General features: G+C 45.6%; 2 protein-coding genes across 5 annotated transcripts in view; both read left to right on the forward strand.

The window, feature by feature from the left end:
- Positions 1-6,339, forward strand: part of igf1rb (insulin-like growth factor 1b receptor) — a 70,960-nt gene extending 64,621 nt beyond the window's left edge. Inside the window, exon 22 of the mRNA XM_029113977.2 lies at positions 1,322-6,339. Within this exon, the coding sequence (XP_028969810.1) occupies positions 1,322-1,961 (640 nt within the window). The 3' untranslated portion in view covers positions 1,962-6,339. The remainder of the gene's footprint in view (positions 1-1,321) is intronic.
- Positions 6,340-11,688: 5,349 nt separating this feature from the next.
- Positions 11,689-27,520, forward strand: lrrc28 (leucine rich repeat containing 28). Of its 4 annotated transcripts, none has more exons than XM_013138031.3 (11): positions 11,689-11,803; positions 12,277-12,460; positions 12,563-12,656; positions 13,165-13,205; positions 13,581-13,618; positions 14,129-14,299; positions 15,018-15,224; positions 16,636-16,738; positions 17,417-17,589; positions 26,148-26,295; positions 26,428-27,520. In XM_013138031.3, exons 2-11 carry the CDS (start codon positions 12,387-12,389, stop codon positions 26,495-26,497), a joined length of 1,119 nt encoding a protein of 372 aa, XP_012993485.1. In that variant the 5' UTR covers positions 11,689-11,803; positions 12,277-12,386; the 3' UTR covers positions 26,498-27,520. The 4 variants fall into 4 exon arrangements, with proteins under 4 accessions (XP_012993485.1, XP_012993486.1, XP_012993487.1 ...); XM_013138032.3 differs by having other exon boundaries at positions 12,347-12,460; XM_013138033.3 differs by having other exon boundaries at positions 11,690-11,803; positions 14,129-14,266.
- The last annotated feature ends 91 nt before the right edge of the window (positions 27,521-27,611 follow it).

A 27,611-nucleotide genomic window follows, 5' to 3' on the forward strand; every position in this document is an offset into this window, starting at 1 on the left:
CAGGCAATCCCCAGCCATCATCAGGGCTCTGCATAGTGGGACTATAAAGTAGAGGACACTGCCATCTAGTGTTTGGAGGGGGGATGACAGCAGCACCAGAAATGATTCACTGTTCAAGTTTAGGGTCACTTAGAAATGCTTTTGTTTTCCATGAAAACATACATGAAATGAATAGGAATAGGAAATCTATCAAAATGAATTGGAAATATAGTAATTGACAAGGTTAGAAATAAGGATTTTTTTATGTCCTTCAAACTTTGCTTTCATCAATGAATCCTCCATTTGCCACAATTACAGCCTTGCAGACCTTTGGCATACTAGTCATCAATTTGTTAAGGTAATCTGAAGCGATTTCACCCCATGCTTCATGAAGCACGTCCCAAAAGTTGGATTAGCTTGATGGGTACTTACGTATCATACGGTCAAGCTGCTCCCAACATACCTCAATAGGGTTGAGATCTGGTGACTGTGCTGGCCACTCCATTATAGACAGAATCACTGCCATTATTGACAGCTGACTGCTTCTTCCCTAAATGGTTCTTGCATAGTTTGGAGCTGTGCTTTTGGTCATTGTCCTGTTGTAGGAGGAAGTTGGTAAGTTATTGGCCAGTCTGAGATATGGCTTTTTCTTTGCAACTCAGCCTAGAATGCCAGCATCCTAGAGTTGCCAATCTTGAGACTGGTGTTTTGTGGGTACTATTTAATGAAGCTGCCAGTTGAGGACCTGTGAGGTTTCTTTTTCTCAAACTAGATACTCAAATGTGTTTGTCCTCTTGATCAGTTGTACACTGGGGCCTCCCACTCCTCTTTCTATTCTGGTTAGAGCTGGTTTGCGCTGTTCTGTGAAGGATGTAGTGCACAGCGTTGTACTTCCATTTCTTGACAATTTCTCGTGTGGAATAGCCTTGATTCTCAAAACAGGAATAGACTAATGAGTTTTAGAAGAAAGATCTTTGTTTCTGGCCTGTAATCAATCCACAATTGCTGATGCTCCAGATACTCAACTAGTCTAAAGAAGGTCTGTTTTATTGTTTCTTTAATCAGCACAATAGTTTTCAGCTGTGCAAACATAATTGCAAAAGGGTTTTCTAAAAATAGAAAAACAGCTGTTTCCAGCTACAATAGTCATTTACAAAATGAACACTGTCTACATTGTAGTTCTGATCAACACCCCCACACGTAACACACACACTTAAACAAACACGGGCATTTTTAGATATGGAACGTAAACGTTTAACTTAAATAAATATTGGTGTTTGAATTGAAGGAACTGCTGCTTCCACAAAGAGCCAGTTATTCATGTGATTTGGTGTCTCTCCAGGTTTGAGCTGATGCGAATGTGTTGGCAGTACAACCCCAAGATGCGTCCTTCCTTCCTGGAGATCATTAACAGCATCAAGGAAGAGCTGGATCCTCCGTTCAGAGAAATGAGTTTCTTCTACAGCGAGGAGAACAAGCCTGCAGACACCGAGGAGTTGGACATGGAGGTTGAGAACATGGAGAACGTTCCCCTGGACCCAGCAGCCTCTTCCAGACCACCCCTCCCCTGTCCCCCCTCATCCCAGCCACACCCCTCCGCAGCCCCGCCCCACCAGCCCCCTTCACCCCCCTGCCAGCAGACTCCTCCCACCCCAGCCTCCACGGTGCCCCCCGGGCATCACACACTGAGCTCCACACCCCCATCACCCCCCTCCTCCAGCCTGGTCCAGCCCCCCTCCTCCCCCTGCCCTCCGACCCCTAGTGCCCCCAGCCCGGCCTGCTGCTCCCCGGGGCCCCCAGGACCCTCCTCCGCCCTGGACCAGAGCTCAGGGGTCTCAGGACAAGCGGCGTCCAATGGCCCCGCGGCGTCCGGCCAGGTCCTGCTGCGACCGTCCTTTGATGACACGCAGTCCTACGCCCTCATGAATGGTGGCAGGAAGAACCAACATGCCATGCCCCTCCCACAGTCCTCTGCCTGCTGATCCTAGGACACGCCCCCTCGCCAGCCCAGATCCCCAGAGCTCATGGACTCCGTCTCTGGTGCTGGACTCCTACTTGTATTTAGATTTAAATGGACCGACTGAGTCATTCAAATCACCCACCTGCTGATGATGTGGGCCCGTCTAGAACCAGAACCGGCCAGCTCTACTTCCTGGACTCCAGACTATTATATGTAAAGGTTGTTACTTTTTATAAATATTTCCAGATAGGGAAATGAAAACGTGCAGGCCTGTTGGGGTTATAGTTGATGTGGTTTTGTATCGCGGGGCATTATGGTGGGGGATTATCGTTGTGAGGTACATCTTTTAGGGTATCTTGTGTCTGGAACGGTCAAGCACTTAGAGGGCGGTAAGGCTCTGTATCAAACTGACAGATGTACACCTCCCTGCGGGGAAGGGAACGTTGTTCTCTCCTCTGCTCCTCTCTGCTCCTCTCTGCTCCCGTGATCCTCTCTGACGCGCTGGGAAAAGTGGTCGCCACTGATGATGTCACAGTGTCGCTGAGAAAGGAGAGGCTAAAAATAATTTAAAATGTCCGATCTGCCAAATGTACCATTTATCTTCTGAGTTTACTTCTGGTTTTCTTCTGACCTCTGTTTTGTCCATCAGCGAGAAGCAACAAAGTCCTGACACATTTGTATGGCACATGTGTTCCGAGGGACCTGTTCGGCCCATGATCAGTCAAGGCTTATTTCTCCAGTCACGTTCCTTCAGCTGAACCAGGGGATGTTTTCCCTGCACCCTACTCTGTTTAGTGCCCTCCTGACCAGAGTGTTGGGCATCACGGTTCACCCCATGTTTCACCCATGGTCTCTGGTCTGAAGTTGAATAAATAGGGAGTGGGGTGCTGTTTGAAACGTAGGCTCTGTCTCCTTTTTCTACTGGTCCTGTCGGGGTTAACCGACAGCCTGGTGTTACAGGCAACAAGGACGTAGTTGGAGAGAAAAGGGGGAGGCTCGAGACTTGCCGATCATCAGAACCAAACCCAAAACAATTGTCCGGGCCTTGTCCCCTAAAGAAGAGCTGCCTCCCAAATGCCAGCCCAGTCATTATATAGTGCACTATGCAAGGACAGGACAGCATTTGGGACACCCGGGAGCGAGGGAGCTTGGTTCTGTACAGGTCTATTATTAGTCTCGTCTTCAAGGTCCGTCTTCTCTACGATTTGGAACATTTCTATACTGGTCTTACAGTTGTATGTTAGACCACAGTGCATTTTCGTAAACATCAATCATCAGTTTGTGTCTTTATAATAACTTTTTTACGGTTCGGATGTTCATCTAAAGAAGCTGCTATTTTAATCTTAATTATTTCTCTTGTGGTTGTAATATGATATTTATATATAAAAAAAATCCTTCAGGTTAAGAGTCCTTCCCTGGTTTCCACTACAGTCTATATGATTATTCTTGTTATTGTATTTCTGAAAATATGAAACCTTGCTGTTCCTCTCTTGCGCAATGTTTTTCTTTTTGCCACATGTTGTCCAATGCCTTCTATTTTTATTTTTTCCAATACATTTTTTTGTTTGTTCCTAGAATGAAACGTGCGTGGTTTTCTTCTGTTAGAGACATAATAATGATTGTATTCCTTCTAATGTTGTTCGTATTGATGGTCTACGCAGTTTTGACCCGGAGCTGTTACTATGACAACTCACTGACCAGTTGGCTTCTAAACTAGCGGCGTCCCAAATACCAACCCAAGCCCTAAAGTGATGCTGTACTTTTTGACCAGGGCCCTGAGACATGTCTCTCTTATTCCCTGTGGATTTCTTATGGCGGAAGCAGCAGGCAGCGGGGCTCAGGTGAAATGTAGTTCATTACTTAGACAGAGAGAGTGAGAGACAGACACTGACCGGAGACAGACACTGACCGGAGACGGACACTGACCGGAGACGGACACTGACCGGAGTCGGACACTGACCGGAGACGGACACTGACCGGAGTAGAACACTGACCGGAGACGGACACTGACCGGTGACGGACTGGGAGAGGCAGACGGACAGGGAGAGAGAGAGACACAATACGGAGAAAGGCAGACCGAAATGGAGACAGACAGACAGACAGAGACAGCAACAGACTGACAGACAGGGAGAGGCACAGACAGACATGGTGGAAGACGGGGACAGCGACAGACAGGCAGACAGAGCCACAGACAGGGACATCGACAGACTGACCGACAGGGAGACGGACACTGACCAAAGACGGACCGACAGACTGATTCTCAGGTCAAAGTAAAGTTTGTTACTTTTTCCATACATTTTCATCATCTCATCCTTTTGATCCCTGGGAAACCTTAACCCTAACCCTGGGAATCCTTAACCCTAACCCTGGGTAACCTTTACCCTAACCCTGGGAAACCTTAACCCTAACCCTGGGTAACCTTTACCCTTACCCTGGGAAACCTTCTAAAACTCTTTACTTTCAGTGGGAGTTGTTCCTTTGAGCCTCATGGTCACTCTAGTCACTGTTCTTCCCAGAGATACTATAGACACGCCTACTGTACATATAACAGAAAATGAAAGTACATGAAAATACTGGTACATTGTAAACATCTCACTACATTAACTTTAATAACACCAGTTGGTTGTGATGTATTTTGAAGGATTTTTTCAGAGTAACTGTTTCCCTCACTAGAAATGCTTTTCCTTTCATGGCTATTTATTTTAGTTATTTCTTCCTGGTGTGATATTTGTAAATCACTGTACAAAATGCCCTATGATTAGTGTAATTGTTACATGGAGATATTTTTCTATTCTTTTATTTTCATTCATAATTGGGGGACATTGTTGGGTTTTTCTTCAAGCATTTATCTACCTCACTCTTTATAATCTATGTATGTGTTTCTGACTACATCTCTTCTGTCCCTCACGGATCTGGAAAGACAATATTACTGTTCTGTCTGATGGGCTACTCACCACATGTTTTCTGTAGTGATAGTTCGAGTTAGTGGTATAGTACTAGTTAGTGGACAAGGGAGGTGCAAAGCCCAAGGCATTACAACTGACCAGATATCCAGAAGATTTGGCCTCAGACCAGAGCTATGCAATGTCATTCATGCTGAATTTGAATGGTACATCTTTTGATGTTTAAATTGTAAAGAAAAAATTTAGTAGAGATTTGGTTCAAGTTATTCTTATTAGTTTATGTCCGCCTGTGTCCTCTCCTTCGCACATATTGATCCCCATTCCCCTCAGCCAACCATACTGATCCCCATTCCCCACAGCCGCACACACTGATCCCCATTCCCCTCAGCCAACCATACTGATCCCCATTCCCCACAGCCGCACACACTGATCCCCATTCCCCTCAGCCAACCATACTGATCCCCATTCCCCACAGCCGCACACACTGATCCCCATTCCCCTCAGCCAACCATACTGATCCCCATTCCCCACAGCCGCACACACTGATCCCCATTCCCCTCAGCCAACCATACTGATCCCCATTCCCCTCAGCCGCACATACTGATCCCCATTCCCCTCAGCCAACCATACTGATCCCCATTCCCCTCAGCCAACCATACTGATCCCCATTCCCCTCAGCCAACCATACTGATCCCCATTCCCCTCAGCCGCACACACACTGATCCCCATTCCCCTCAGCCGCACACACACTGATCCCCATTCCCCTCAGCCAACCATACTGATCCCCATTGCCCTCAGCCGCGCACACTGATCCCCATTGCCCTCAGCCGCGCACACTGATCCCCATTGCCCTCAGCCGCGCACACTGATCCCCATTGCCCTCAGCCGCGCACACTGATCCCCATTGCCCTCAGCCGCGCACACTGATCCCCATTGCCCTCAGCCGCGCACACTGATCCCCATTGCCCTCAGCCGCGCACACTGATCCCCATTGCCCTCAGCCACGCACACTGATCCCCATTGCCCTCAGCCGCGCACACTGATCCCCATTGCCCTCAGCCGCGCACACTGATCCCCATTGCCCTCAGCCAACCATACTGATCCCCATTGCCCTCAGCCAACCATACTGATCCCCATTGCCCTCAGCCAACCATACTGATCCCCATTGCCCTCAGCCACACACACTGATCCCCATTGCCCTCAGCCAACCATACTGATCCCCATTGCCCTCTGCCGCACACGCTGTTCCCCATTCCCCTCAGCCAACCATACTGATCCCCATTGCCCTCAGCCGCACACACTGATCCCCATTGCCCTCAGCCGCACACACTGATCCCCATTGCCCTCAGCCGCACACACTGATCCCCTTTCCCCTCAGCCATCCATGGTTCCTCGGTCAGATCGTACTGCTGGCTGCCCCGGGGGGGGGGGGGTTGTTGGTTAAACTGTGTGGATATTGTTGGTACTGTTGTCAATATATAGATGGATTCAGAAGAAGAAAAAAAAATACACTGTGGATGATTGAATGGAAGAAGCTGAATCCCAAATGGTACCCTATTTTCTTATGAAGTGCACTACATTTGACCACACGGCCCATTCGGGACATACCGGATGGGATGTTGAGCTTGGTACGTTCCAGTGTTGTTAGGGGGGTTCCAGTGTTTCACACTGACCAGGATGTTAGTAGCCATGGCTTTGGGGAACCACACCACTGATGGCTCTAGAACAGCACACGGTTTCCGAAAATACTGCACCTTTGCCAGAAAGGATGGTCTATGTGGGGGATAGGGTTCCATTTGGGCAATTCCACTGTTTCTGTCAATGGAAAGTTATTCACTGCAGTCTTATCAGAAGGTGATCCAAGCTCTGCCAAGGTGCTCAAATGTAATCATTTTGTATTCAATGATTGGTGACTAAAGTAATAAAAAAAAAAATTGCATTCTGAACTCACTCGTCCATGGAGATTGAAGGGATCTGATAGCTTGAAGCAGAAGGTTTTGGGGTTTTTTTTATTGGTTGAAATGCAGTTGACAGTGCCTCTTGTTGATTGGCCTCTTGCACCAGATCGAAACGATTCCACACCCATTGCTTGTGTCCCAAATGGCACCATAAACCCTATGTAGTGCACGTTTGACCATCGTCCATAAGGCTTTAGTAAAATGTAGGGTGCTAGGAAAGACTTGGTACAGTTGCTGTTTAGTAAGAGAAGGACGCAGCCATTTTGGATTCATTCATTATAATCAGCACATTATTACGGAAGCCCCAAACCTCAAAGAAATGGAGGCAATTGAGCGGCACTATGTTATCATTCTAAACAACACTGTTCTGTCGTTACAACTACATGAAAAGTTGACTGACTTTGTCAGAACATTTGGCTTGTCGGTCAGCGTGTGGCGGTGTTTTGTTGTTTTGTTCGTTTGTCTACAGTTATATATGATGATGGCAAAGTATTTCTGCCCCATGGTGTTGGACAGCAACTGTTGGTGCGTTTGCTTCCATGCTCCAGGTTCAGTGTTGGGAATCATGAACATGGACCACTCAACCTCTTCACAGTGGAGCTCCCCCATGTACCATCTTGTGTTTTTACTGTTTCACCTTTTTAAATCGCAGAACAAACAATGACAGTCTTCACCAACCCTTGAACTGTTTCACATTTGGATGCATTACATAATGTGAAATGGATTTAACTGTGTTTTTGAGTGACTTGCCTACACAAAATATTGTATAGTGTCAAAGTTAAAATAGAATTCTGTTATTTTCTACTAATTAATAAAAAATAGCTCAAATGTGGTTGTTGCATACGTATTTGTTTAGGGACGTTTTAAATTTGTTCAGCAGTCAAATTCAGTTTAAAGAAAGTAAATTAAAGGGGAATTACAGTCAATGTCAAAAGGATATACTCCCCTTTATTGTGTTACAACATCAAATTTAAATGGATTTAATTAAAGTGTTTTTTGCCACTGATCAACAAAAAGTTCAGGATGTCAAAGTTATGAAAAATAATTCAAATTGCTTTATTTACAAATACAAAACAGAAAATAATTGATTGCATGAGTATTCCCTCCCTTTAGTCAGTATTTGGTACATGCAACTTTGGCAGCAATTGCAGCCATGAGTCTATTTGAATAAGCCTCTACCAGCTTTGCACATCTGGTGACCGCAATGTTTGCTCATTCTTTGCAAAATTCCTCATGCTCCAGCAAGTTGGATGGGGACCTTTTGGTGAACAGAAATGTTCACTTCTTTCCAGACATCTAATTGGATTGGGTTCCAGGGTTTGGGCCATTCCAGGACGTTAATCTTTTTGTCCAGTGTGACTTTGGCTGTATGTTTGGAGTGATTATCCTGATATAAGGTGAATCTTCTCCCGGGTATCGTGCAGACTTCAGCAGGTTTCCCTCCAGGATTTCTCTCTTCTTTGGTGCATCCATTTTACTCTATCTTCACAAGCTCCAAGCCCTGGACAAGCATCCCCACAGCATGATGCTGTCACCACCACGCTTCACGGTAGGGATGATGTTCTTAGGATGAGATGCGCTGTTAAGCTTGCACCAAACCTACCGTTCAGCATTCAGGCCAAAGAGCTGTATTTTGGTTTCATCAGACCATATAATCTTCCACTTATGCACAGTGTCGGTGTACGTGGTCATGTCGCTACTGGGCTTGACGTTTTCAGCCCATGCGGTGGTTCCCCTTCGTCTGGATCCGGTGCGTCAGCGGCGGCGGTTGGTCAAGGTCCTGAGCTCTCTGGAGTCGGACCTGGCGTTCTGGAGAGACCCGCACACTCTGCTGTGCAGGGTTCCTATGGGCAGGGTGTCGGTTCGGTTCGGTCCGTTGTTTACGGATGCGTCCCTGACAGGCTGGTGGGGGACGTGCCAGTCGCATTCAGTCTGAGGGGTGTGGTCTCCGTTGGAGCGCCACATCAACTGGCTGGAATTGGACATGATCAGATGCTTGCTGCTGCACTTCACACCGACGCTGTGGAGTCGGGACGTGTTGGTGTGGTCAGACAATCGCACGGCAGTTGCTTACGTAAACAGGCAGGGTGGGGTCAGTTCTCTGCCCCTCCACCTGTTGGCGGAGTAGATCTGGGAATGGACGCGCGTGCACCTCAGGTCTCTGAGGTCCCTTCACATTCCCGGAGACCTCAATGTGGGCGCAGACTTGCTGTCTCGGGGAGGTCCCCGGGATGACGAGTGGCGTCTTCATCCCGACATTGTGGCCGAGGTCTGGAGTCGCTTCAGGAAGGCGCAGGTGGATCTGTTCGCGTCCAGGGAGGATGCGCACTGCTCCCGTGGTTTTCTCTTCGAGCACAGGACAGGCCCCCATTGGGCGTGGACGTGTTGGCTCACTGGCCGTGGCCGAGAGTTCTGTTGTACGCTTTTCCCCTCTACAGTGCATTCTCCCTGTCATGTCTTGGGTGCAATCAGAGGGGCTGTCGCTCATCCTGATCGCCCCATTCGCCCCTGGGGTTCGCAGAGGCGGCCCAGATGGTGGTAGGGACGCCATGGCCGATTCCTTACCGCCACGGGGCGTTGACACAGGCGAACGGCTCGATCGTGAGCCATCCTGTTGGCGCTTATCTCGTTGGTGAGGTAGGGGACCAGCAGGGAGTACATCTTGGGCTGGCTCGCTTTGCCCTAAACCAATAGGAGCGAAGCCCCTATGGGCGACGCTCCACTCATAGAACTGGAGTTATGAAAGTAACTATCGAATTTCCCTGTATTTAGCACCATCCATTATTCCTTTAATTCTGACCAGTTTCCCAGTCCCGGCCAATGAAAAATAACCCCACGGCATGATGCTGCCAACGCCATGCTTCACTGTGGGGATGGTGTCCTCGGGGTGAAAGGTGTTGGGTTTGTGCCAACATAGCGTTGTCCTTGATGGCCAAAAAACTCATCTGTCCAGAGTACCTTCTTGCATAGATTTGCGGAGTCTCCCACATGCCTTTTAGCGAATACCAAATGTTTGCTATTTTTCTTCCCAATCTCCAATGTGGAGCTTTACAGCTCCTTGAGGGTTATCTTTGGTTTTTTAGTTGCCTCTCTGAGTAATGCCCTCCTTGTCTGGTCTGTGAGTTTTGGTGGGCAGCCCTCTCTTGGCAGGTTTGTTGTGGTGCCATATTCTTTTCATTTTTGAGTAATGGATTTAATGGTGCTCTGTGGGATATATTTTTATAACTCAAACCTGATTTGTACTTTTTGATAACTTTATCCCTGACCTGTTTGGAGAGCTCCTTGGTCTTGGTGCCGCTTGGTGGTGCCCCTTAGTGGTGTTGCAGACAGGGGCCTTTGAGAACAGGTGTATATATAGTGAGATCATGTGGCACATTGCACATTGGTGGACTTCATTTAACTAATTGTGACTTCTGAAGGTAATTGGTTGCACCAGATCTTATTTTATCTTTTAAAACAAGTATTTTTTTTCCATTTCACTTCACCAATTTGGACTATTTTGTGTATGTCCATTAAATGATACCCAAATAAAAATCTATTTAAATTACAAGTTGTAATGCAAAATAATAGGAAACAAACGCAAAGGGGATGAATACTTTTGAAAGGGAACATTGTAGAATGGGAACATTAATACTTTAAAGAATATAAATACAACACAAAATTCACTTTTTGGACTAAATGCAAATTCAAAGTTTGGGACAAATCCAAAACCACACATTTCTGAGTAACTGATTCCTTATGTTCAAGCATGCTGGTGGTTTTATCACGTATGGGTGTGACAACTGAAGAGACGGGGGAGATTTTCAGTTTAAAAAGATACAGGCTGCAGCTATGCACAGGCAATCCTAGAGGAAAACCTGCCTACAACAGGGAGAATTCATCTTTGAGCAGGACAATAACACCCCATAACACAAAGCCAAATCCAGATGTTAACCAAGAATACACAAATTACAGTTCCTACTCATGTTAGTTTTTCAAGGTATGGCAAGGCATCGGTCTAGTTTTGGTCTAAAACATGTTGACAAAGCCAATCTTTTCCCAATCAGTCAAATAACATCTATTTTTATAAAGCCCTTTTTACATCAGCAGTCACAAAATGCTTAGACAACCAGCCTGAAACCCCAAAGAGCAACAACAAGAAATGGATGCACAAAAGGCTAGAAAAACAGGAGTCCCAAGGTGGGGTCCTAAGGCTCAGGCCCTCATAAGGTTCAAGAAGACACCGGGAGAAGTCCCCTAACACACAAGCAATTGCAGCTAAAAACTAGCAACTGAGACTGGGCAAACCAGGCTGGAATCTGGCTCAGGCCTGTCAAACGTTTAAATTATAAGAAAATATGCATGTTTTCAGAGCTGTGGATATTGTACTTTTTCACTTCGATCCAAAGTTACATTTGTTCCTATTGCATTTTCTTTTTTCATACATTTGTGTAAGAAATCAAATATCCCCACCTTGGTCTTGGTACTTTCACTGTAGCCAATAGATGGCACACAGTGTGGACTAGATACTGTCAGGTGCAAAAACATTCATCAGAAATTAGCATTCAACTGAGCTCCTTCACAAGCACTTTCGCGACTACACCAACGGAATTCTATCGATAATTTTCTTAAAGTGGGGTTATTTTTTTTAAAGAAAGAGCAGACAGTTTCCTTAAATCTTTGCACGTTCTTCTAATGTACTTTTAGTGTCTCCGAAGGGAGACGGAGGTGATGAGCGTAGCGCTGAATTTAACTCCAGTCTCCCGCGGGTGTTACCACTAGACTGGTATCACCCGCAGCTCCGCGGTTTCTTTGGGTTTAAATGAAGTGCGCCCTCGTGTGGCTCAAGCTAAAAGCGTTGAAAAGACAGAAAAATAATACAACAACAAATGCGGCCAAACGAATCACTTTGTCTCGTTTTAATGACGTCACATCTGTTGATCAAATGACAGATGAAAACATTTCGAAGATCAATGTGTCCGCTCAGGGACGTGAGAATGCTGTAGACTTTATGCGAGGATAAGGTAAAAGACGAACGTTAGCAAGTAATACATATGAATTTAACACGAATCTTGGAGTCATAGCAACAAGCTACCGTAGCTGTCAACCTATTACAGTTTCATTCAGGGTCTATCTGTAACATAGCTAACTAGCTAGCTAACCAACCGACTAACAGGTCAGGTGATCGTATTTATGAAACTCTCAATAACGCTGTTGGTTAATATAGTAAATCACCATAGCCAGTTACTTGGATAGCTAACCAGTCGTTGGGCAACACGGTTCCGCACAGTGCCGACCATGGCTGTCCTGCAACTACAGTAGCTGACGGCTAACTTTTTACAGCGTTACTGTATGCTAAAGTTGACTAACCAGCTGAGCTAGCTGATGATTAATGCTCTCGAGTCTTGGATCATCACAGCGTGTAGCTCTGGCTGCATTGCATTTTACGGATTTTAACTATGATGGTATTGTTGAATTGTGTCTATTTTTCGTCTAGGGGTTCTACCATAACAATACAATCAATCGTCGCAGTCAGGTTTGTGAGTGTGTGTGTGTGATCATCTAAGGTGTCGACCATGGTGCCAAGATAGAATCAAGGGCGCTGCTATGGCATCTGAGCTGCAGGAGGCGATCTGCATGGCTAAACAGGAACGCCATAAGAACCTCTTCCTCAACTACAGGTGTGTGACCCATTAAGACATGTTCCTGTGGGTTAAGACCACATCACTTCCATAGTAATGTTTCACAGATTGCTGTTGTTTTTGGTCATTGGGGGCCTACAGGAACTTGAAGAACTTCCCTATAGAGCTGCTGAAGGACGAGGGACTGCAGTTCCTTGAGAGGCTGTATATGAAGAGGAACTCTCTCACCATGTTGGTACGGGTCAATGGGGTTACCGTTGTAATATATTGCCTTCACCCAACCATGTTTAGTTTTGATCTGGAGGGAGGGTCGCATTAAACAGGTGGATGTAAGACTTTATTGGGCACGGCTCATTCTGCGATGGAGGGCAGACTGCTGATTCTGGGTCACTGCAGGCAACATGTTGTTAAGAACAGGTGGAAAGACATTATGTGAGGGATTAACTGCTATTCAACTCGACCGAGAGCCGAGTGCAATGCTGTTTAACTCCAGTCCCAGAAAATGGGCAAGATGTCTGTTAGCTCTGGTCCAGGCTGCTAACTCTGGGTCTTTCAAACAACACGTAACACATTGCTATGTGTTTGTTTGTCTCTCTGGAGTAGATTAGATCCGTGTGCTTTTTGTATTGACGTGTTCCCATCTGAATGGCATGCAGCTAGATCAACCGTCATATCATGCTGTCTGGCTGGGCCAGAAGAGACAGGAGTTAGTGTTCTAACAACTTGGTCTGTCTCTCCTACAGCCTGATTCTCTGGCGCAGAAGCTTCCCAACTTAGTAGAGCTGTGAGTATATAAAAGCATTAACATCTGTTGTCATTGTCAGAGAGAAATTTGGAGCTGGAATGAATGCAGACTATGGGACCAGCAGTTTTACTTTTATGTCCACCAGATGGTGCCCTGTTTCAGAGAAATTCTGTTTTGTGAACATAACCAAATGAACAGCCATTGTTATTGACTTTCATGTATTTTAGAGCTTGTTCTTGTTGATCTACTGTTATTATTATAATTTTTTATGTTTTGTGGCATTTCGATAGTGACCGTGTTCGAGGGTAAACAAGTGACTTTTTGCAGCGATTAGAAAGCCTTCTGCAGTATATGTGCCCTGGAGGCACAGCCAGCGACAGATTTAAGTGTTTCATCCCTCTTTTCCTCCTCAAGGTATCTCCACTCCAACAACATAGCAGTCATTCCTGAAGGTAAATCGTCCTCTATGCTCTTTCTTATCCAGATTAACTTATAGCAACACCTAAGCCTGTAATCAATTAATTACTTTATTTCGTGAAGCCCTTTTTTAGCACAGTGGTTAGGAAAAACACCCAGTCAGACTTTTGACATTAGGAAGTGTGCATAGGGATGTTACGCCATGTCCTCCACATAACCCAAAAACAAAGTTGTAACTGTGTTAAAAGGTCATATAAACTCTGCTTGCAGCTACAGGTAATGGGTGTGTAGCAATTAAGGTTTCGGGCCAGAAACCCAAAGTTGCTATTTAAAATCCCAGAGCCGAGAGTATGTTCTCATACTACCCTTGAGCAAGGCCTGTAATTGTATTTACTCCAGAGTCGCTGTCAATAATGTCCAGTCACCTTGCTGTGCAATAACACGCATTTCCAGTTCACACAGCCGTGTCGTACCCTTAAGGACATATTAAGAGCCCAGCTACTTATTCATCTTCAGATTATTTTGATGAATGTCTCTGTCCTCAGCAATAGGTAACCTGGCCAGGCTGCAGTCTTTGGATCTGAGTGACAACGCGCTGCAGGTTGTGTGCCCCCAGATCGGCCGGCTGACCTCCCTGAGACACCTGAGACTGGCCAACAACCAGCTGAAATGCCTGCCTTCAGGTACTGCCTGGCTGGTTGACTGGCTGCCTTCAGGTACTGCCTGGCTGGTTGACTGGCTGCCTTCAGGTACTGCCTGGCTGGTTGACTGGCTGCCTTCAGGTACTGCCTGGCTGGTTGACTGGCTGCCTTCAGGTACTGCCTGGCTGGTTGACTGGCTGCCTTCAGGTACTGCCTGGCTGGTTGACTGGCTGCCTTCAGGTACTGCCTGGCTGGTTGACTGGCTGCCTTCAGGTACTGCCTGGCTGGTTGACTGGCTGCCTTCAGGTACTGCCTGGCTGGTTGACTGGCTGCCTTCAGGTACTGCCTGGCTGGTTGACTGGCTGCCTTCAGGTACTGCCTGGCTGGTTGACTGGCTGCCTTCAGGTACTGCCTGGCTGGTTGACTGGATGGTTGACTGAGTGGATAACAAGTTAACTGGCTGGCATATCTACTTGCATCTAGTACAGCAGGGACCTCCGATGGGACCTCACACTTCTTGAAAATGTACAGAAAGTCCCCTCAATTCTAAACATTTCACATGATCTGGATACATGCAAAAACCACCAAACCTTTGTCTCTGAGCAAATATTTTTGAAGCTTACTATGTACAAGCATGTTGAAGAAAGACAACCCTGTGTGTGTGTGTGTGTGTGTGTGTGTGTGTGTGTGTGTGTGTGTGTGTGTGTGTGTGTGTGTGTGTGTGTGTGTGTGTGTGTGTGTGTGTGTGTGTGTGTGTGTGTGTGTGTGTGTGTGCGCGCGTGCTTCCTAACAGAGATTGGTGCTTTGCGTGACCTGGAAACGCTGGATGTCAGCAGGAACCAGTTAGTCTGTCTTCCAGAGCGACTGCACCAGTGTCTGTCCCTCCACTGCCTCACCGTCGACTGCAACAACCTGACGTGCCTTCCCAGGCAACTCTGCCTGCTGCACAAGCTCAATGAGCTCTCCATGGCAACCAACCGCCTGACTTCTGTGCCCCTGGGTTAGTATGGGGTCAGAGACCAACCACTGGACCTCTATCCCACCCCCAGTCCAATGCCCCAGTCTTCTACCCCCAGTCCAATACCACTGTCTAATGCCCCAGTCTTCTACCCCCAGTCCAATACCACTGTCTAATGCCCCAGTCTTCTACCCCCAGTCCAATACCACTGTCTAATGCCCCAGTCTTCTACCCCCAGTCCAATACCACTGTCTAATGCCCCAGTCTTCTACCCCCAGTCCAATACCACTGTCTAATGCCCCAGTCTTCTACCCCCAGTCCAATACCACTGTCTAATGCCCCAGTCTTCTACCCCCAGTCCAATACCACTGTCCTAAATCCCAGCCAAGTCTTATACACCGGTCCTATATCCCAGCCCAATGTCCTAGCTGTCAGTCCTTTACGTCAGTCTTCTATACCCTATATATCTCTGAACTTATCCTGGCACCATCACACCCATGTTGAACTGTGCTAAGCTAATGTTATGTTCTGCTGGGTAATATTAGCGATGCGCCTGGCTGGCTAATGAAGAGTGTAGAGGGGGAGTGTGGTGGTTGACAGCGGGGTGAGCGGCAGGTGAGCCGAGTCCCCTCCAGGGAGCTCAGGGGTGCCCATCCATCCTCCATCCCAGTCCTGGAGGAAGCTAATGAGCCTGAAATGCTAATCAGGGCTTTGGGGAGAGGGGTAGAATGTGAAAGGGGGGGGTGTGTTCGTTACCTTCCAGCGTTTCTCTTCTCATCCGCTCCGCTTTATTCTCCTCATCTCCTCTTCAAAGGAACTCTCCTATCTCAACATCGTTGCCAGAGGAGCACTCAAGGATTGCAGCAACTCAAGTTTACATCAAGGGCAAAGTGTTCCCATAGTCAGCCAGGAATGGGGGGGAGAGTGGGAGGAGAGTGGGAGGCGGGGAGAGTGGGAGGCAGGGAGAGTGGGAGGCGGGGAGAGCGGGAGGCTCAGCTGGAAAGCAACATGGCTCTCACAAGGCCCTAGCATGTGCCTTTTTTATGGCGGTTATTTGTCATTGGAGACCTGAAAGTTCTTCTTGTTGTGCAATTATCAGCTCAGCTTTTGTTGATAGCTGCTGCTTTATACTAGGAGAGAGAGTTAATTAATGGAACAGGACTTAGTGCTCCTACTTAGTTAATTAAACGATGATGGTGTGTGTGTGTTTTAGGTCTAACTATACTCATGGGGACCAAATGTTTTTGGTTAAGTTTAGGGTTAAGGTTAGGCATTACATCTAGGTGAAGTTGAGGCATAAATGTTACTTTATTGAGGTTTAGATTAGGGTTAGGTTAAGGTTAGGGTAAGGGTTAGGTTTAGGGTTAAGATTAAGGCAAGGGAGCATGCAATTTTTTTTTTCTGGTCCCCGTGAGGATAGCCATACAAACTTGTGTGTATGTTCGTGTTCCAGATCTGGGACGGTCCAGGGAGCTGCAGTTTGTTTTTGTAGACAACAATGTTGAACTCCGAGGCCTTCCATCGTATCTGTACAACAAGGTGATTGGCTGCAGCGGGTACGTCTGTCTTCCTGTGTGTCACTGCTATTGTCTTATTTGTACTGCCCGTCGGTCTTCCTGTATGTCACTGCTATTGTCTTATTTGTACTGCCGTCGGTCTTCCTGTATGTCACTGCTATTGTCTTATTTGTACTGCCGTCTGTCTTCCTGTATGTCACTGCTATTGTCTTATTTGTACTGCCCGTCGGTCTTCCTGTATGTCACTGCTATTGTCTTATTTGTACTGCCCGTCGGTCTTCCTGTATGTCACTGCTATTGTCTTATTTGTACTGCCGTCGGTCTTCCTGTATGTCACTGCTGTTGTCTTATTTGTACTGCCGTCGGTCTTCCTGTATGTCACTGCTATTGTCTTATTTGTACTGCCCGTCTGTCTTCCTGTATGTCACTGCTATTGTCTTATTTGTACTGCCGTCGGTCTTCCTGTATGTCACTGCTGTTGTCTTATTTGTACTGCCGTCGGTCTTCCTGTATGTCACTGCTATTGTCTTATTTGTACTGCCCGTCTGTCTTCCTGTATGTCACTGCTATTGTCTTATTTGTACTGCCCGTCTGTCTTCCTGTATGTCACTGCTATTGTCTTATTTGTACTGCCGTCGGTCTTCCTGTATGTCACTGCTATTGTCTTATTTGTACTGCCCGTCTGTCTTCCTGTATAACCTGTCCATCTGTTGCTAGGTGTGGTCTGCCGGGCCAGGCATGTGAGGAGGGACCACCGTGTTTGTCTCTGGCAGGGATGTGTGTCCCTCTGCCTGCTGAAGTGAAAGCTGTTGGCTCGGAGCAGGAGCGGGTCGTCCCTCTGGAGGAGATCTCCATGAGGGCCCTGCACATGTCCAAACAGCCCCTCAGAGGTGAGGAGAGACACGTAGATCCAGCTGCACGCACCCTCTTGTGTCACCCGCTGTTTAATGACAATGTTAGTCAGCAGTAGGGCTGTCCTCGACAAAGGATTTTTGTCCAATTCAATTGATCTCTAGACTAGTTGAAGTGTAAAATCTCACCCCCCCCCCCCCCCCCCCCCCCATCCCAAATAGACACTGTAGGCCTTTTTTACACTGCATTGTTCTAAGCCCTGGGCTATCTTAGCCTCAGGCTATGACTGGTCCTGGGCTATCTTAGCCTCAGGCTATGACTGGTCCTGGGCTATCTTAGCCTCAGGCTATGACTGGTCCTGGGCTATCTTAGCCTCAGGCTATGACTGGTCCTGGGCTATCTTAGCCTCAGGCTATGACTGGTCCTGGGCTATCTTAGCCTCAGGCTATGACTGGTCCTGGGCTATCTTAGCCTCAGGCTATGACTGGTCCTGGGCTATCTTAGCCTGTGTTTGCACAAGAGTTTGTTAACCCTGGGCTAAGGATTCACACTTGTATTCCCAAGCCCTGGGCTAACGGACAAATACGACAATACCATTTTACATTCTATGATAAGCTACAAATGTTATGTTCTCTCCGGCATGCGAATAATGTTATTGTAGCCTAGATCACTGACAAATGTTCGATGTTACGCTACCAAGATGATTAACGACTTGACATTGGTTGATCAAGATGCCACCCTGTCAGTATTTGCTTGAACTACGCAAAGAGAGAGAAAAACGTTAGTCAACCTTCATTATTTCGACTTGCTTGATTTACATCCAAAGAAAGTTGCAATAACTATTTTGCTAAGATTTAGCAGGTATAACGTAATGATAAATGTTTGCAGAGTGAAAGGAAAAAAAACAGACACAGCTGTAACGGCGGCACATTACAAGTGTATGTAAATCACACTTGCACATTTTGAAATGGGCTAGCACCACCCTTAACCTTGGGCTAGCTGGCCCTGCTCTGGAGCAGAGTTAGCACCGACTTCTCATGACTAGCCCCAGAAACACAGTGACAAAATAACCAATGTGAAACGGGATCAAGAACAAAACCACAGAACATTTATTGTCCAATCACAAAACCTGCCCTTTCACTTCATTTACATACATACTTGACACGTGCCGTTACCAATCTGTAAAACATTTACAACTGTTGCTTAACATTTACAAGTGTTGACATACATTTACAAATCTTAAGTTTATTTATAGATCTGAATCTTGTATTTACACAATTTTGAGACACAGTTTCCTTGGGTCGACAAGTTCTGGTGTGCGTGGTTTCACCCAGAAGGCTCGCTTGATGGGACTTATGGAATATCCGGACTGAAGCCTGGTAGATTGGAGTCTATAGGTAGCTAGGACACGTTTTTCATTAAGTGTGAGCGTAACATTTATTTCTATAACAATATTTGACTGCATCACCAATGGGTAATTCAACACAGAGCGTGTTTTCTACTTCAGGCAACTCCTTTAAGCACCGTTAGTTATGTCAGCCTACATCTGGTTGGCTAGCTAGCCAGCTAGTAGGCTAGGTTAAGGGTGGGGCTAGCCCACTTCAAATGTTCACATGTGAACACTTGGTTAGCCCTGGGCTAAGGTACTGTGTAAACACACCTTTAGTGTAACACAACCTGACTTATAACGTATAATATAACGATAAAGAATTTCAGTTGCACATATTTCTTTGAGTAGTGGACTAATCTGTCTAGCCTGGCTGACGCGACCATGTGACTGCACAGCACGGATTAGTGGGCTGAGATGGCCGGAGAACCAGACAGGTGTGGTGTGGCCATGAGACTGCTCCACTAAAACAAATTTCATGCCAGCAGCCAACTGAACAATCGACTAGTTGACTGCATGGGTTCTGCCCGGGGCAGCCAGGTGTTAACCATTACTGAAGTAGAGAACCTTCCCAATGACATCACAGCAGGAGGTGGTCTTCATTTTGGTGCTTTTATCTGCATCTGTAATAATAATAATATACAAAATGATGTATCCAGCTTTCAAGGCCATGTTCATTTCGTAAAGAAATCTCAGTGACACAAAAAGTGAAGACACAACAACAGTAGTAACACAAACCTACAGTTTAAATGAAACGGAACAACCACAACAACTTTGGTAATGATAGGCGACGGACGGTCCGCAGACTGCTGAGGCGTTTCCTGGCAGAGTGAGGTCAAAGGGGACTGCAGTTGGCCGTCAGCTGGGTGTCATTAGGGTGACATCACGCCTTCTGTGGCTTCGTAGGAGGACCCAGTTCCAGGTCTGTACGAGCCGCTGGCATGGTAATCAGCTAGCTGCTCTTCAGTAATACCAAAGTGCAGGAATCGCATAGGCTTTGGTGATTGAAAGCACAACACACTTAATAATAATAATAATAATTCAGGATGAGCCTCTTAACTTTTCATCTACGGTCATCTGATTTGTCTGTTTCTATGTAGTCAGACATCTCTACATCCTAAACCTCCGGATTGTCATCTCTGTACTGTAGTCAGACGTCTCTACATCCTAAACCTCCGGATTGTCATCTCTGTACTGTAGTCAGACGTCTCTACGTCTTTGACCTCCGGATTGTCATCTCTGTACTGTAGTCAGACGTCTCTACGTCTTTGACCTCCGGATTGTCATCTCTGTACTGTAGTCAGACGTCTCTACGTCTTTGACCTCCGGATTGTCATCTCTGTACTGTAGTCAGACGTCTCTACGTCTTTGACCTCCGGATTGTCATCTCTGTACTGTAGTCAGACGTCTCTACGTCTTTGACCTCCGGATTGTCATCTCTGTACTGTAGTCAGACGTCTCTACGTCTTTGACCTCCGGATTGTCATCTCTGTACTGTAGTCAGACGTCTCTACGTCTTTGACCTCCGGATTGTCATCTCTGTACTGTAGTCAGACGTCTCTACGTCTTTGACCTCCGGATTGTCATCTCTGTACTGTAGTCAGACGTCTCTACGTCTTTGACCTCCGGATTGTCATCTCTGTACTGTAGTCAGACGTCTCTACATCCTAAACCTCCGGATTGTCATCTCTGTACTGTAGTCATCTCTACGTCTTTGACCTCCAGAGTATTATCTCAATATTCAGACATCTGTCCACCCACAACCTCTGGACTGTTATCTCGGGTGTCTGATACCCCGATAAGCCATAACATAGCATTATCCTGCTGAAAGAGGCCAATGCCATCATGGAATACCGTTGCCATGAAAGGGTGCACATGGTCTGCAACAATGCTTAGGTAGGTGGTACGTGTCAAAGTAACATCCACATGAATGGCAGAACCCAAGGTTTCCAAGCAGAACATTGCCCAAAACATCACACTACCTCCACCGGCTTGCCTCCTTCCCATAGTGCATCCTGGTGCCATTTGTTCTCCAGGTAAGACACACACACCCGACCATCCATTTGATGTAAAAGGAAACGTGATTCATCACACCAGGCCACCTTCTTCCATTGCTCCGTGGTCCATTTCTGATGCTCATGTGCCCACTTTCAGCAGTGGACAGGGGTCAGCATGGGCACCCTGACTGGTCTGGGCCACCCAGCCCCATTCGCAACAAACTGCGATGCACTGTGTGTTCTGACACCTTTCTATCAGTACCAGCATCAACCTTTTCAGCAATTTGTTCACCGCTTGGACCACTTTTGATAGGTGCTGACCACTGCAGACCGGGAACACCCCACAAGGGCTGCAATTTGGAGATGATGTGAGTGGTCAATGTTATGGCTGATGGGTGTATCGGTGTTATTCACTTCACCTGTCAGTGGTCATAATGTTATGGCTGATGGGTGTATCGGTGTTATTCACTTCACCTGTCAGTGGTCATAATGTTATGGCTGATGGGTGTATCAGTGTTATTCACTTCACCTGTCAGTGGTCATAATGTTATGGCTGATGGGTGTATCGGTGTTATTCACTTCACCTGTCAGTGGTCATAATGTTATGGCTGATGGGTGTATCAGTGTTATTCACTTCACCTGTCAGTGGTCATAATGTTATGGCTGATGGGTGTATCAGTGTTATTCACTTCACCTGTCAGTGGTCATAATGTTATGGCTGATGGGTGTATCAGTGTTATTCACTTCACCTGTCAGTGGTCATAATGTTATGGCTGATGGGTGTATCAGTGTTATTCACTTCACCTGTCAGTGGTCATAATGTTATGGCTGATGGGTGTATCAGTGTTATTCACTTCACCTGTCAGTGGTCATAATGTTATGGCTGATGGGTGTATCAGTGTTATTCACTTCACCTGTCAGTGGTCATAATGTTATGGCTGATGGGTGTATCAGTGTTATTCACTTCACCTGTCAGTGGTCATAATGTTATGGCTGATGGGTGTATCAGTGTTATTCACTTCACCTGTCAGTGGTCATAATGTTATGGCTGATGGGTGTATCAGTGTTATTCACTTCACCTGTCAGTGGTCATAATGTTATGGCTGATGGGTGTATCAGTGTTATTCACTTCACCTGTCAGTGGTCATAATGTTATGGCTGATGGGTGTATCAGTGTTATTCACTTCACCTGTCAGTGGTCATAATGTTATGGCTGATGGGTGTATATCTCTATCCTCTACCACCGGACCATCATCTCTCTAGTCTCTCATCTCTTCATCCTTAATCTCCAGACAGTCATCTCCCCAGTGAGATTTCTTTGTGTCCTCGACATCTGGACAGTCACTTCTGTTGTCAGACATCTCTCTACCCTTAACCTGTAGACTATCATCTCACTAGTCAGAAATCTGTCTGTCCACAACCTCTGGTCTGTCATCTCTATAATCATACATTTCTCCATCCTCAACCTGAAACAGCGCACTAAATCTGAAATAGGATATCATTTAGTATCAAGACATGTAGCAAACTGTCTGACCTGAACACTGAGCTTCCTGTTTCGCATGGTGCACTGGGGCAGTACTGTCTGACCTGAACACTGAGCTTCCTGTCTCCCATCGATCTTCCTATCAAAAACAAGCAAACACGGACCAGAAAAGGTCCCCAATTACCCCCTCCCCCCAGCCAGACATGACCCCTGCAACCCTTTTCCCCTCTATTGCTCAGACGAAGGGGCCAGCAGACGAAGCTACAGACTACAGGCAAAAGATGAGCCATCCAAGGCACAATCTAGAATGTGACATGTTACGCTTCTGGAATCAGTTATAGGATTTGGTTTGTCACCCATCATTTATTTTATTCTCATAGTGTAGGGTGTTTGCCAATTGGCAGAGACATGGTATATTTGATTGGATCTTATTGTTTTTTTGAAACATCAAGATTATTCTTTGCTGAAATGAGGCTTAAAAAAGGTGTTCTTATTAAGGTTTTAGACGTACAAATAGGTAATTTTAACAGTTCCATACTAATGTGTATTTCAATGATGACAATGTCCTGCTCATGCAGTGATAATCAGCTCTGGCCTCGAGAATTCCAAATATCACCCTATTATACATTTTGTGCACTACATTTGATGAGCACAACCTATAGGGAATAGTGTGCCATTTGTGACACAAGTGCTTTGTCACACAGCTTTGTTGCACACCTCTAGGCTAACACCTCACAATAAAATAATACCTTGCACTTGAAGAGCTCTTTCAGATTCAGACCATCTTCTGAGTCACCCATTTTTAGTTGGAAAACAAGATTGGAAAGCTTCTCATTACAGTCTTTGATGGTTCCACTGAAAACTCACACAAAGACCCATTAAAATATTCAGACTGAGAGAAGAGCGTGTTCTCATTAGGTCAAACCACATTCATTCCAACGGTGGACTGATGAGATGTGTGTCCCAAATGGCACCATATTCCTTATATAGAACACTACTTTCATTAGTCCAGTATACTGAATAGGGTGCCATTTGGGACATGCTTATTTTATGCACATGGTCTCCAGGCGGCTCTGTTAGCTGCCAAGCTCCGCCACAAACACATTATCTGTCTGGAGAGGACACTGAGACTAGAACCTTTGAAACTGCCACACACACCAGAACATGTGCGCGCACACACACACACACACACACACACACACCAGGCTCTGTGCTCATGTGGGGCTCCTCGCCAGAGACCAGGGTTTGGTACCATTCTCTACCTTCACCACTATGTCTCCCTTCACCACTGTCTCACTATGTCTCCCTTCACCACTATGTCTCCCTTCACCACTATGTCTCACTATGTCTCCCTTTACCACTATGTCTCACTATGTCTCTCTTCACCACTATGTCTCCCTTCACCACTATGCCTCACTATGTCTCCCTTCACCAATATTTATCCTTTTTATCTTTTTCGCTATGATTCCAACGAAAGCCTTACTAAATAATACTAACATGTAAGGAAGGTGTACACGAACACACAGTACACACACACACACCATCGACTGTCATTCCAGTAAGGCTGTTTTATCTGTCTAACTACGACGAAATGTAGTGATGTTTTCTGTTCTAAGGCAGTGATTGGTTGGTCTAGACCTTTAATGCCAGACACGTGTCCAGAATGGTGCCCTACCTGGTTATTGTAATAGCATAACACCTCATCATAACAGTCATCAATATACAACCACAGACAGGCTGATGGAGGCTTGTATGTAGTGAAACAATCAGTAAGTAAATAGTTTTCTATTAGTAATTATATTTTAGAAGTGTTTACAAAAAGAATATTTCACCGGACATAAAATGGAAAAATGAAAGACGGGGCTCTTGCTTAAATTACATATCTACTTAGGTTGATTTCTAGTAAGGACAGAGGTCATGGGTCTTCTCGCAGGACCGTGACCCCAAACACATTTCAAAAAGCTCACATGAATGGTTCAAGACAAAACCCTGGAATATTCTGAAGTGGCCAGCACTAAATTCGAAATACCTAAATATTTGGTTCTAAATAATTGAACCCCCAAGTTTTTTAAGTCTACGCTGTTTAGTGGAGCTCTTGTATGTTGTTGACGTTGTCCTAATCATCATAGCGGGATGTATGTGTGCTGGGTTGCTGCAAGCCTCAATGTTATCAGTACTGCCTAATGAGATTCCGAAATTATGTTCATACTTTGACCTGCGACCGCCCTTCCGTTCGTTAGGTTTAGGAGGTAGACGGCAAACCGGATGTCCTTGTTTTCAATGGGAGCACGATCTTAAATAGTGTTGAGCCTGGCGGTGAATGCCGTCGGTACCTGCCGACAATATTCCAAAACATCAACATCAAACCGGATGTTGAATTTATCCAGACAATATAGACGATGAAAGGCTTTTTATTTTGTAGAACCCCCGGAGCTGGACAACATGATGAAAAATCATGGTGAAACGCTTTTGGATGTAATATTCTATTACTGTGTTGAATAATAATCCTATTATCTAGGGATGTTTAGCTATTATTTAAAAAATATACAGACATAAATGTCATATTTTTTAATCGCATTTATTATAGCTTATTGTTGTGTAGCCTAAAAACGTGGAATACACCTCGTTTTTATTTACGGATATCACCATAGCAACGCATACTCGTTTTTGCCGTCCCATAGTTTTCTTGCTTTCTTATACGGTATGCCGACCGGTATATTTTCTTTCACTGTGTAAATGCAGTGACGCTTGTAAATACCGTGGAGGAGTACACTTCCACAGTGTCTGTTGCATACCGACTCGCGCTCGCGGATTGTCAGTATGCTCTCATCAAGTCATCTTCCGGTGGCCGTACGAACAATTGCTTTTTTTTAGGCATCGCTAGCATAACGTAGCTAAGGGACTGATCGTTGTTTATGACATGGGGTATCTGGAAGCCCCCGAAAATATGAAAATGGTGGACCCTACCCCAAGCAAAATATATTTTCACATCACCCTCCCCGGGTGAAAAAAAACTTTAAAATGCAGATCAAAAAGTAGAGTGCGTTTGGTCTCAAAGACAAACTCCCCCGCTCAACAATATGCACACAAAGGTAGCCTATATTATAGCAGTACAAACAACTGACTCAATAAAAGTGGAAATATTACAACGTGTATAGCCTAGATTATCTATATATTTAAAACGCAGAACGTATTCTAAATGAAAGATTTAATCGAGCCCATATTGTACAAAAAAGTCTATTTGCGGCCCGCGGCGGGGTAGCTCCGTCCAGGTAAAACTCTGCCCATATTCAACAACCTTCCCCTCTATCCGTTCCTCTGAGGCCCCCTGCACGGATGCTTCACCCACGGATGCTTCACCCAGGGATGCTTCATCTCTTCCAATTCGTAGCTTAGCGCTTATTGTTCTTTTGAACTGCCTTGTTCTACGGGTTGCAATAGCAGCCAAAATGATCATTGATCATTTACATTGTCAGCTTAGATTGTTTTGTTGACAGCACATATTACATATCCTAAGGGCTATATTGGTCAATATCAGTGATTTTTCATGAATTGCTGTATTTGTGCAATTAATAACCATGTTGCATGGTAATGCTGCACTGACTAGGGGAAAACCATTTTGTACTGTTGAGAAAAATAAAACTGTTACTCTCTCATGGTGATTAATGTATGTAAATGTATATTCTTGAATGTATTCCTCTGAAACGCCCTTCTCTTTGTTTCACTCAGAGTTTAGTCAGCTGCTACCCAAGAGCCTCTTTGACCTACTGCAGTGGCCCCTGGGACATTGTCATAGCTGCAGCCAGCCCATGTTCACCATTGTCTACCCTAAACTGTTCCCCCTGAGAGACACTGCCCTGGCAGGGGTGCACCGAAGGTATGGTGACCCTGACCACTAACTGTTCACACTTCATCCACTGTCATCCACACCACCCTTACATGGTCATGCACAGACACATAATCTAACAGATACGTTTTCCTCTCTCTCCCTATTCATGTCTCTGTCCAGAACTACAGTGAGTTTCGTGGCTTACTGCTGCTCCAGTCATTGTGTTCGGACCTTCGACCTGAAACAGTGACCAGAAGTCACCTACTGCTCTGCCCCAGGATGGATGGAAGTCTCTGTTCCCCTGGTCTGTGGACTTGGGACAGACAGACTTTGATAGTCTGTCCAGCTTCTGACCCGGGAATGGACATGGATGGTGTTTTTGAAAAACAGACTTTGATTTAATAATCCGTAACCTGAAATATCATAAATGTATGTGTAATGACTAACAGTGTATTGTATCTAATTGTAAAAGCAACTAGTTTGTATTCTACAAGATGAATGAATGAAAGTTGTGGTATTACTTTGTATATCACGGATATGACATCACCTTTTAATGCTCTAATTGCGTTGGTAGCCAGTTCATAAAAGCAGGCATCTCGGGGGCTGTTCTTGGGCACAAAGCATCACCCTGGTCTTCATTGCTTAAATATTACTAACATTTGAGGATTTGTCAACAAGGGGTGTTTTCACAGTTGAATCCAGCAACAACCAACTGTCTCTATACCCGCTGGTCTGACCAACTGTCTCTATACCCGCTGGTCTGACCCAGTGTCATCCCTTTGAGGGTCCTAATTAGACTGAATTGCATCATATAGCTGCCATGAACCTGTTATAGAGGATTTATATGGACATACTCCGTGCCCTCTCAAGATAGTCCAAACGCCCTGTTCCGTACAACAGGGAAGGTTCAGCTTCCATCAGGGTTGTATGAAACTTGCAACTTCACCAAGGAATGAATGTTATAGAAAACATTTAAAATCAACTCAGCCACCCTTTAATGTGGTTGAATCGGTCTGTCTGCCAACCTGTCTGTCTCTGCCTGTCTGTCTGGGCTAGGGGGCAGCAGAACTCCTTCTATCACTGTCTGAAATTAATTGGCAACTTATTCCCAGCATAAAGCACTGCGGTTGATCAGGCCTGTGGGGTTTATTGGGTTCTACAGAAAAGTGGTTCTCAAGATGCAGAATATTTGAATTTTTTCCCCAAAAATGTTTGTAACACGTCCTGGCATTTCTGTTTGTATGTTAAATGAAAGCAATATTTGAAACCAAAATATGAATGTTTAACTTGGTAGTTATGTTATAGGTCCCATCAAAATCCTCACTCAGGTAGTGGAATATTTTTTATGTTTATTTGTCGGAGAG

The sequence above is a fragment of the Esox lucius genome, chromosome 17, assembly GCF_011004845.1.
Source record: "Esox lucius isolate fEsoLuc1 chromosome 17, fEsoLuc1.pri, whole genome shotgun sequence".
Classification (NCBI taxonomy): domain Eukaryota; kingdom Metazoa; phylum Chordata; class Actinopteri; order Esociformes; family Esocidae; genus Esox; species Esox lucius.

Bases quoted from the DNA above. Each gene is read 5' to 3' on its own strand.
- lrrc28 (XM_013138031.3), top strand. From the start codon at position 12,387: ATGGCATCTGAGCTGCAGGAGGCGATCTGCATGGCTAAACAGGAACGC. The intron at 12,657-13,164 runs GTACGGGTCAAT...TCTCTCCTACAG, and splicing joins GGAACTCTCTCACCATGTTG to CCTGATTCTCTGGCGCAGAA. The intron at 17,590-26,147 runs GTGAGGAGAGAC...TGTTTCACTCAG, and splicing joins GTCCAAACAGCCCCTCAGAG to AGTTTAGTCAGCTGCTACCC.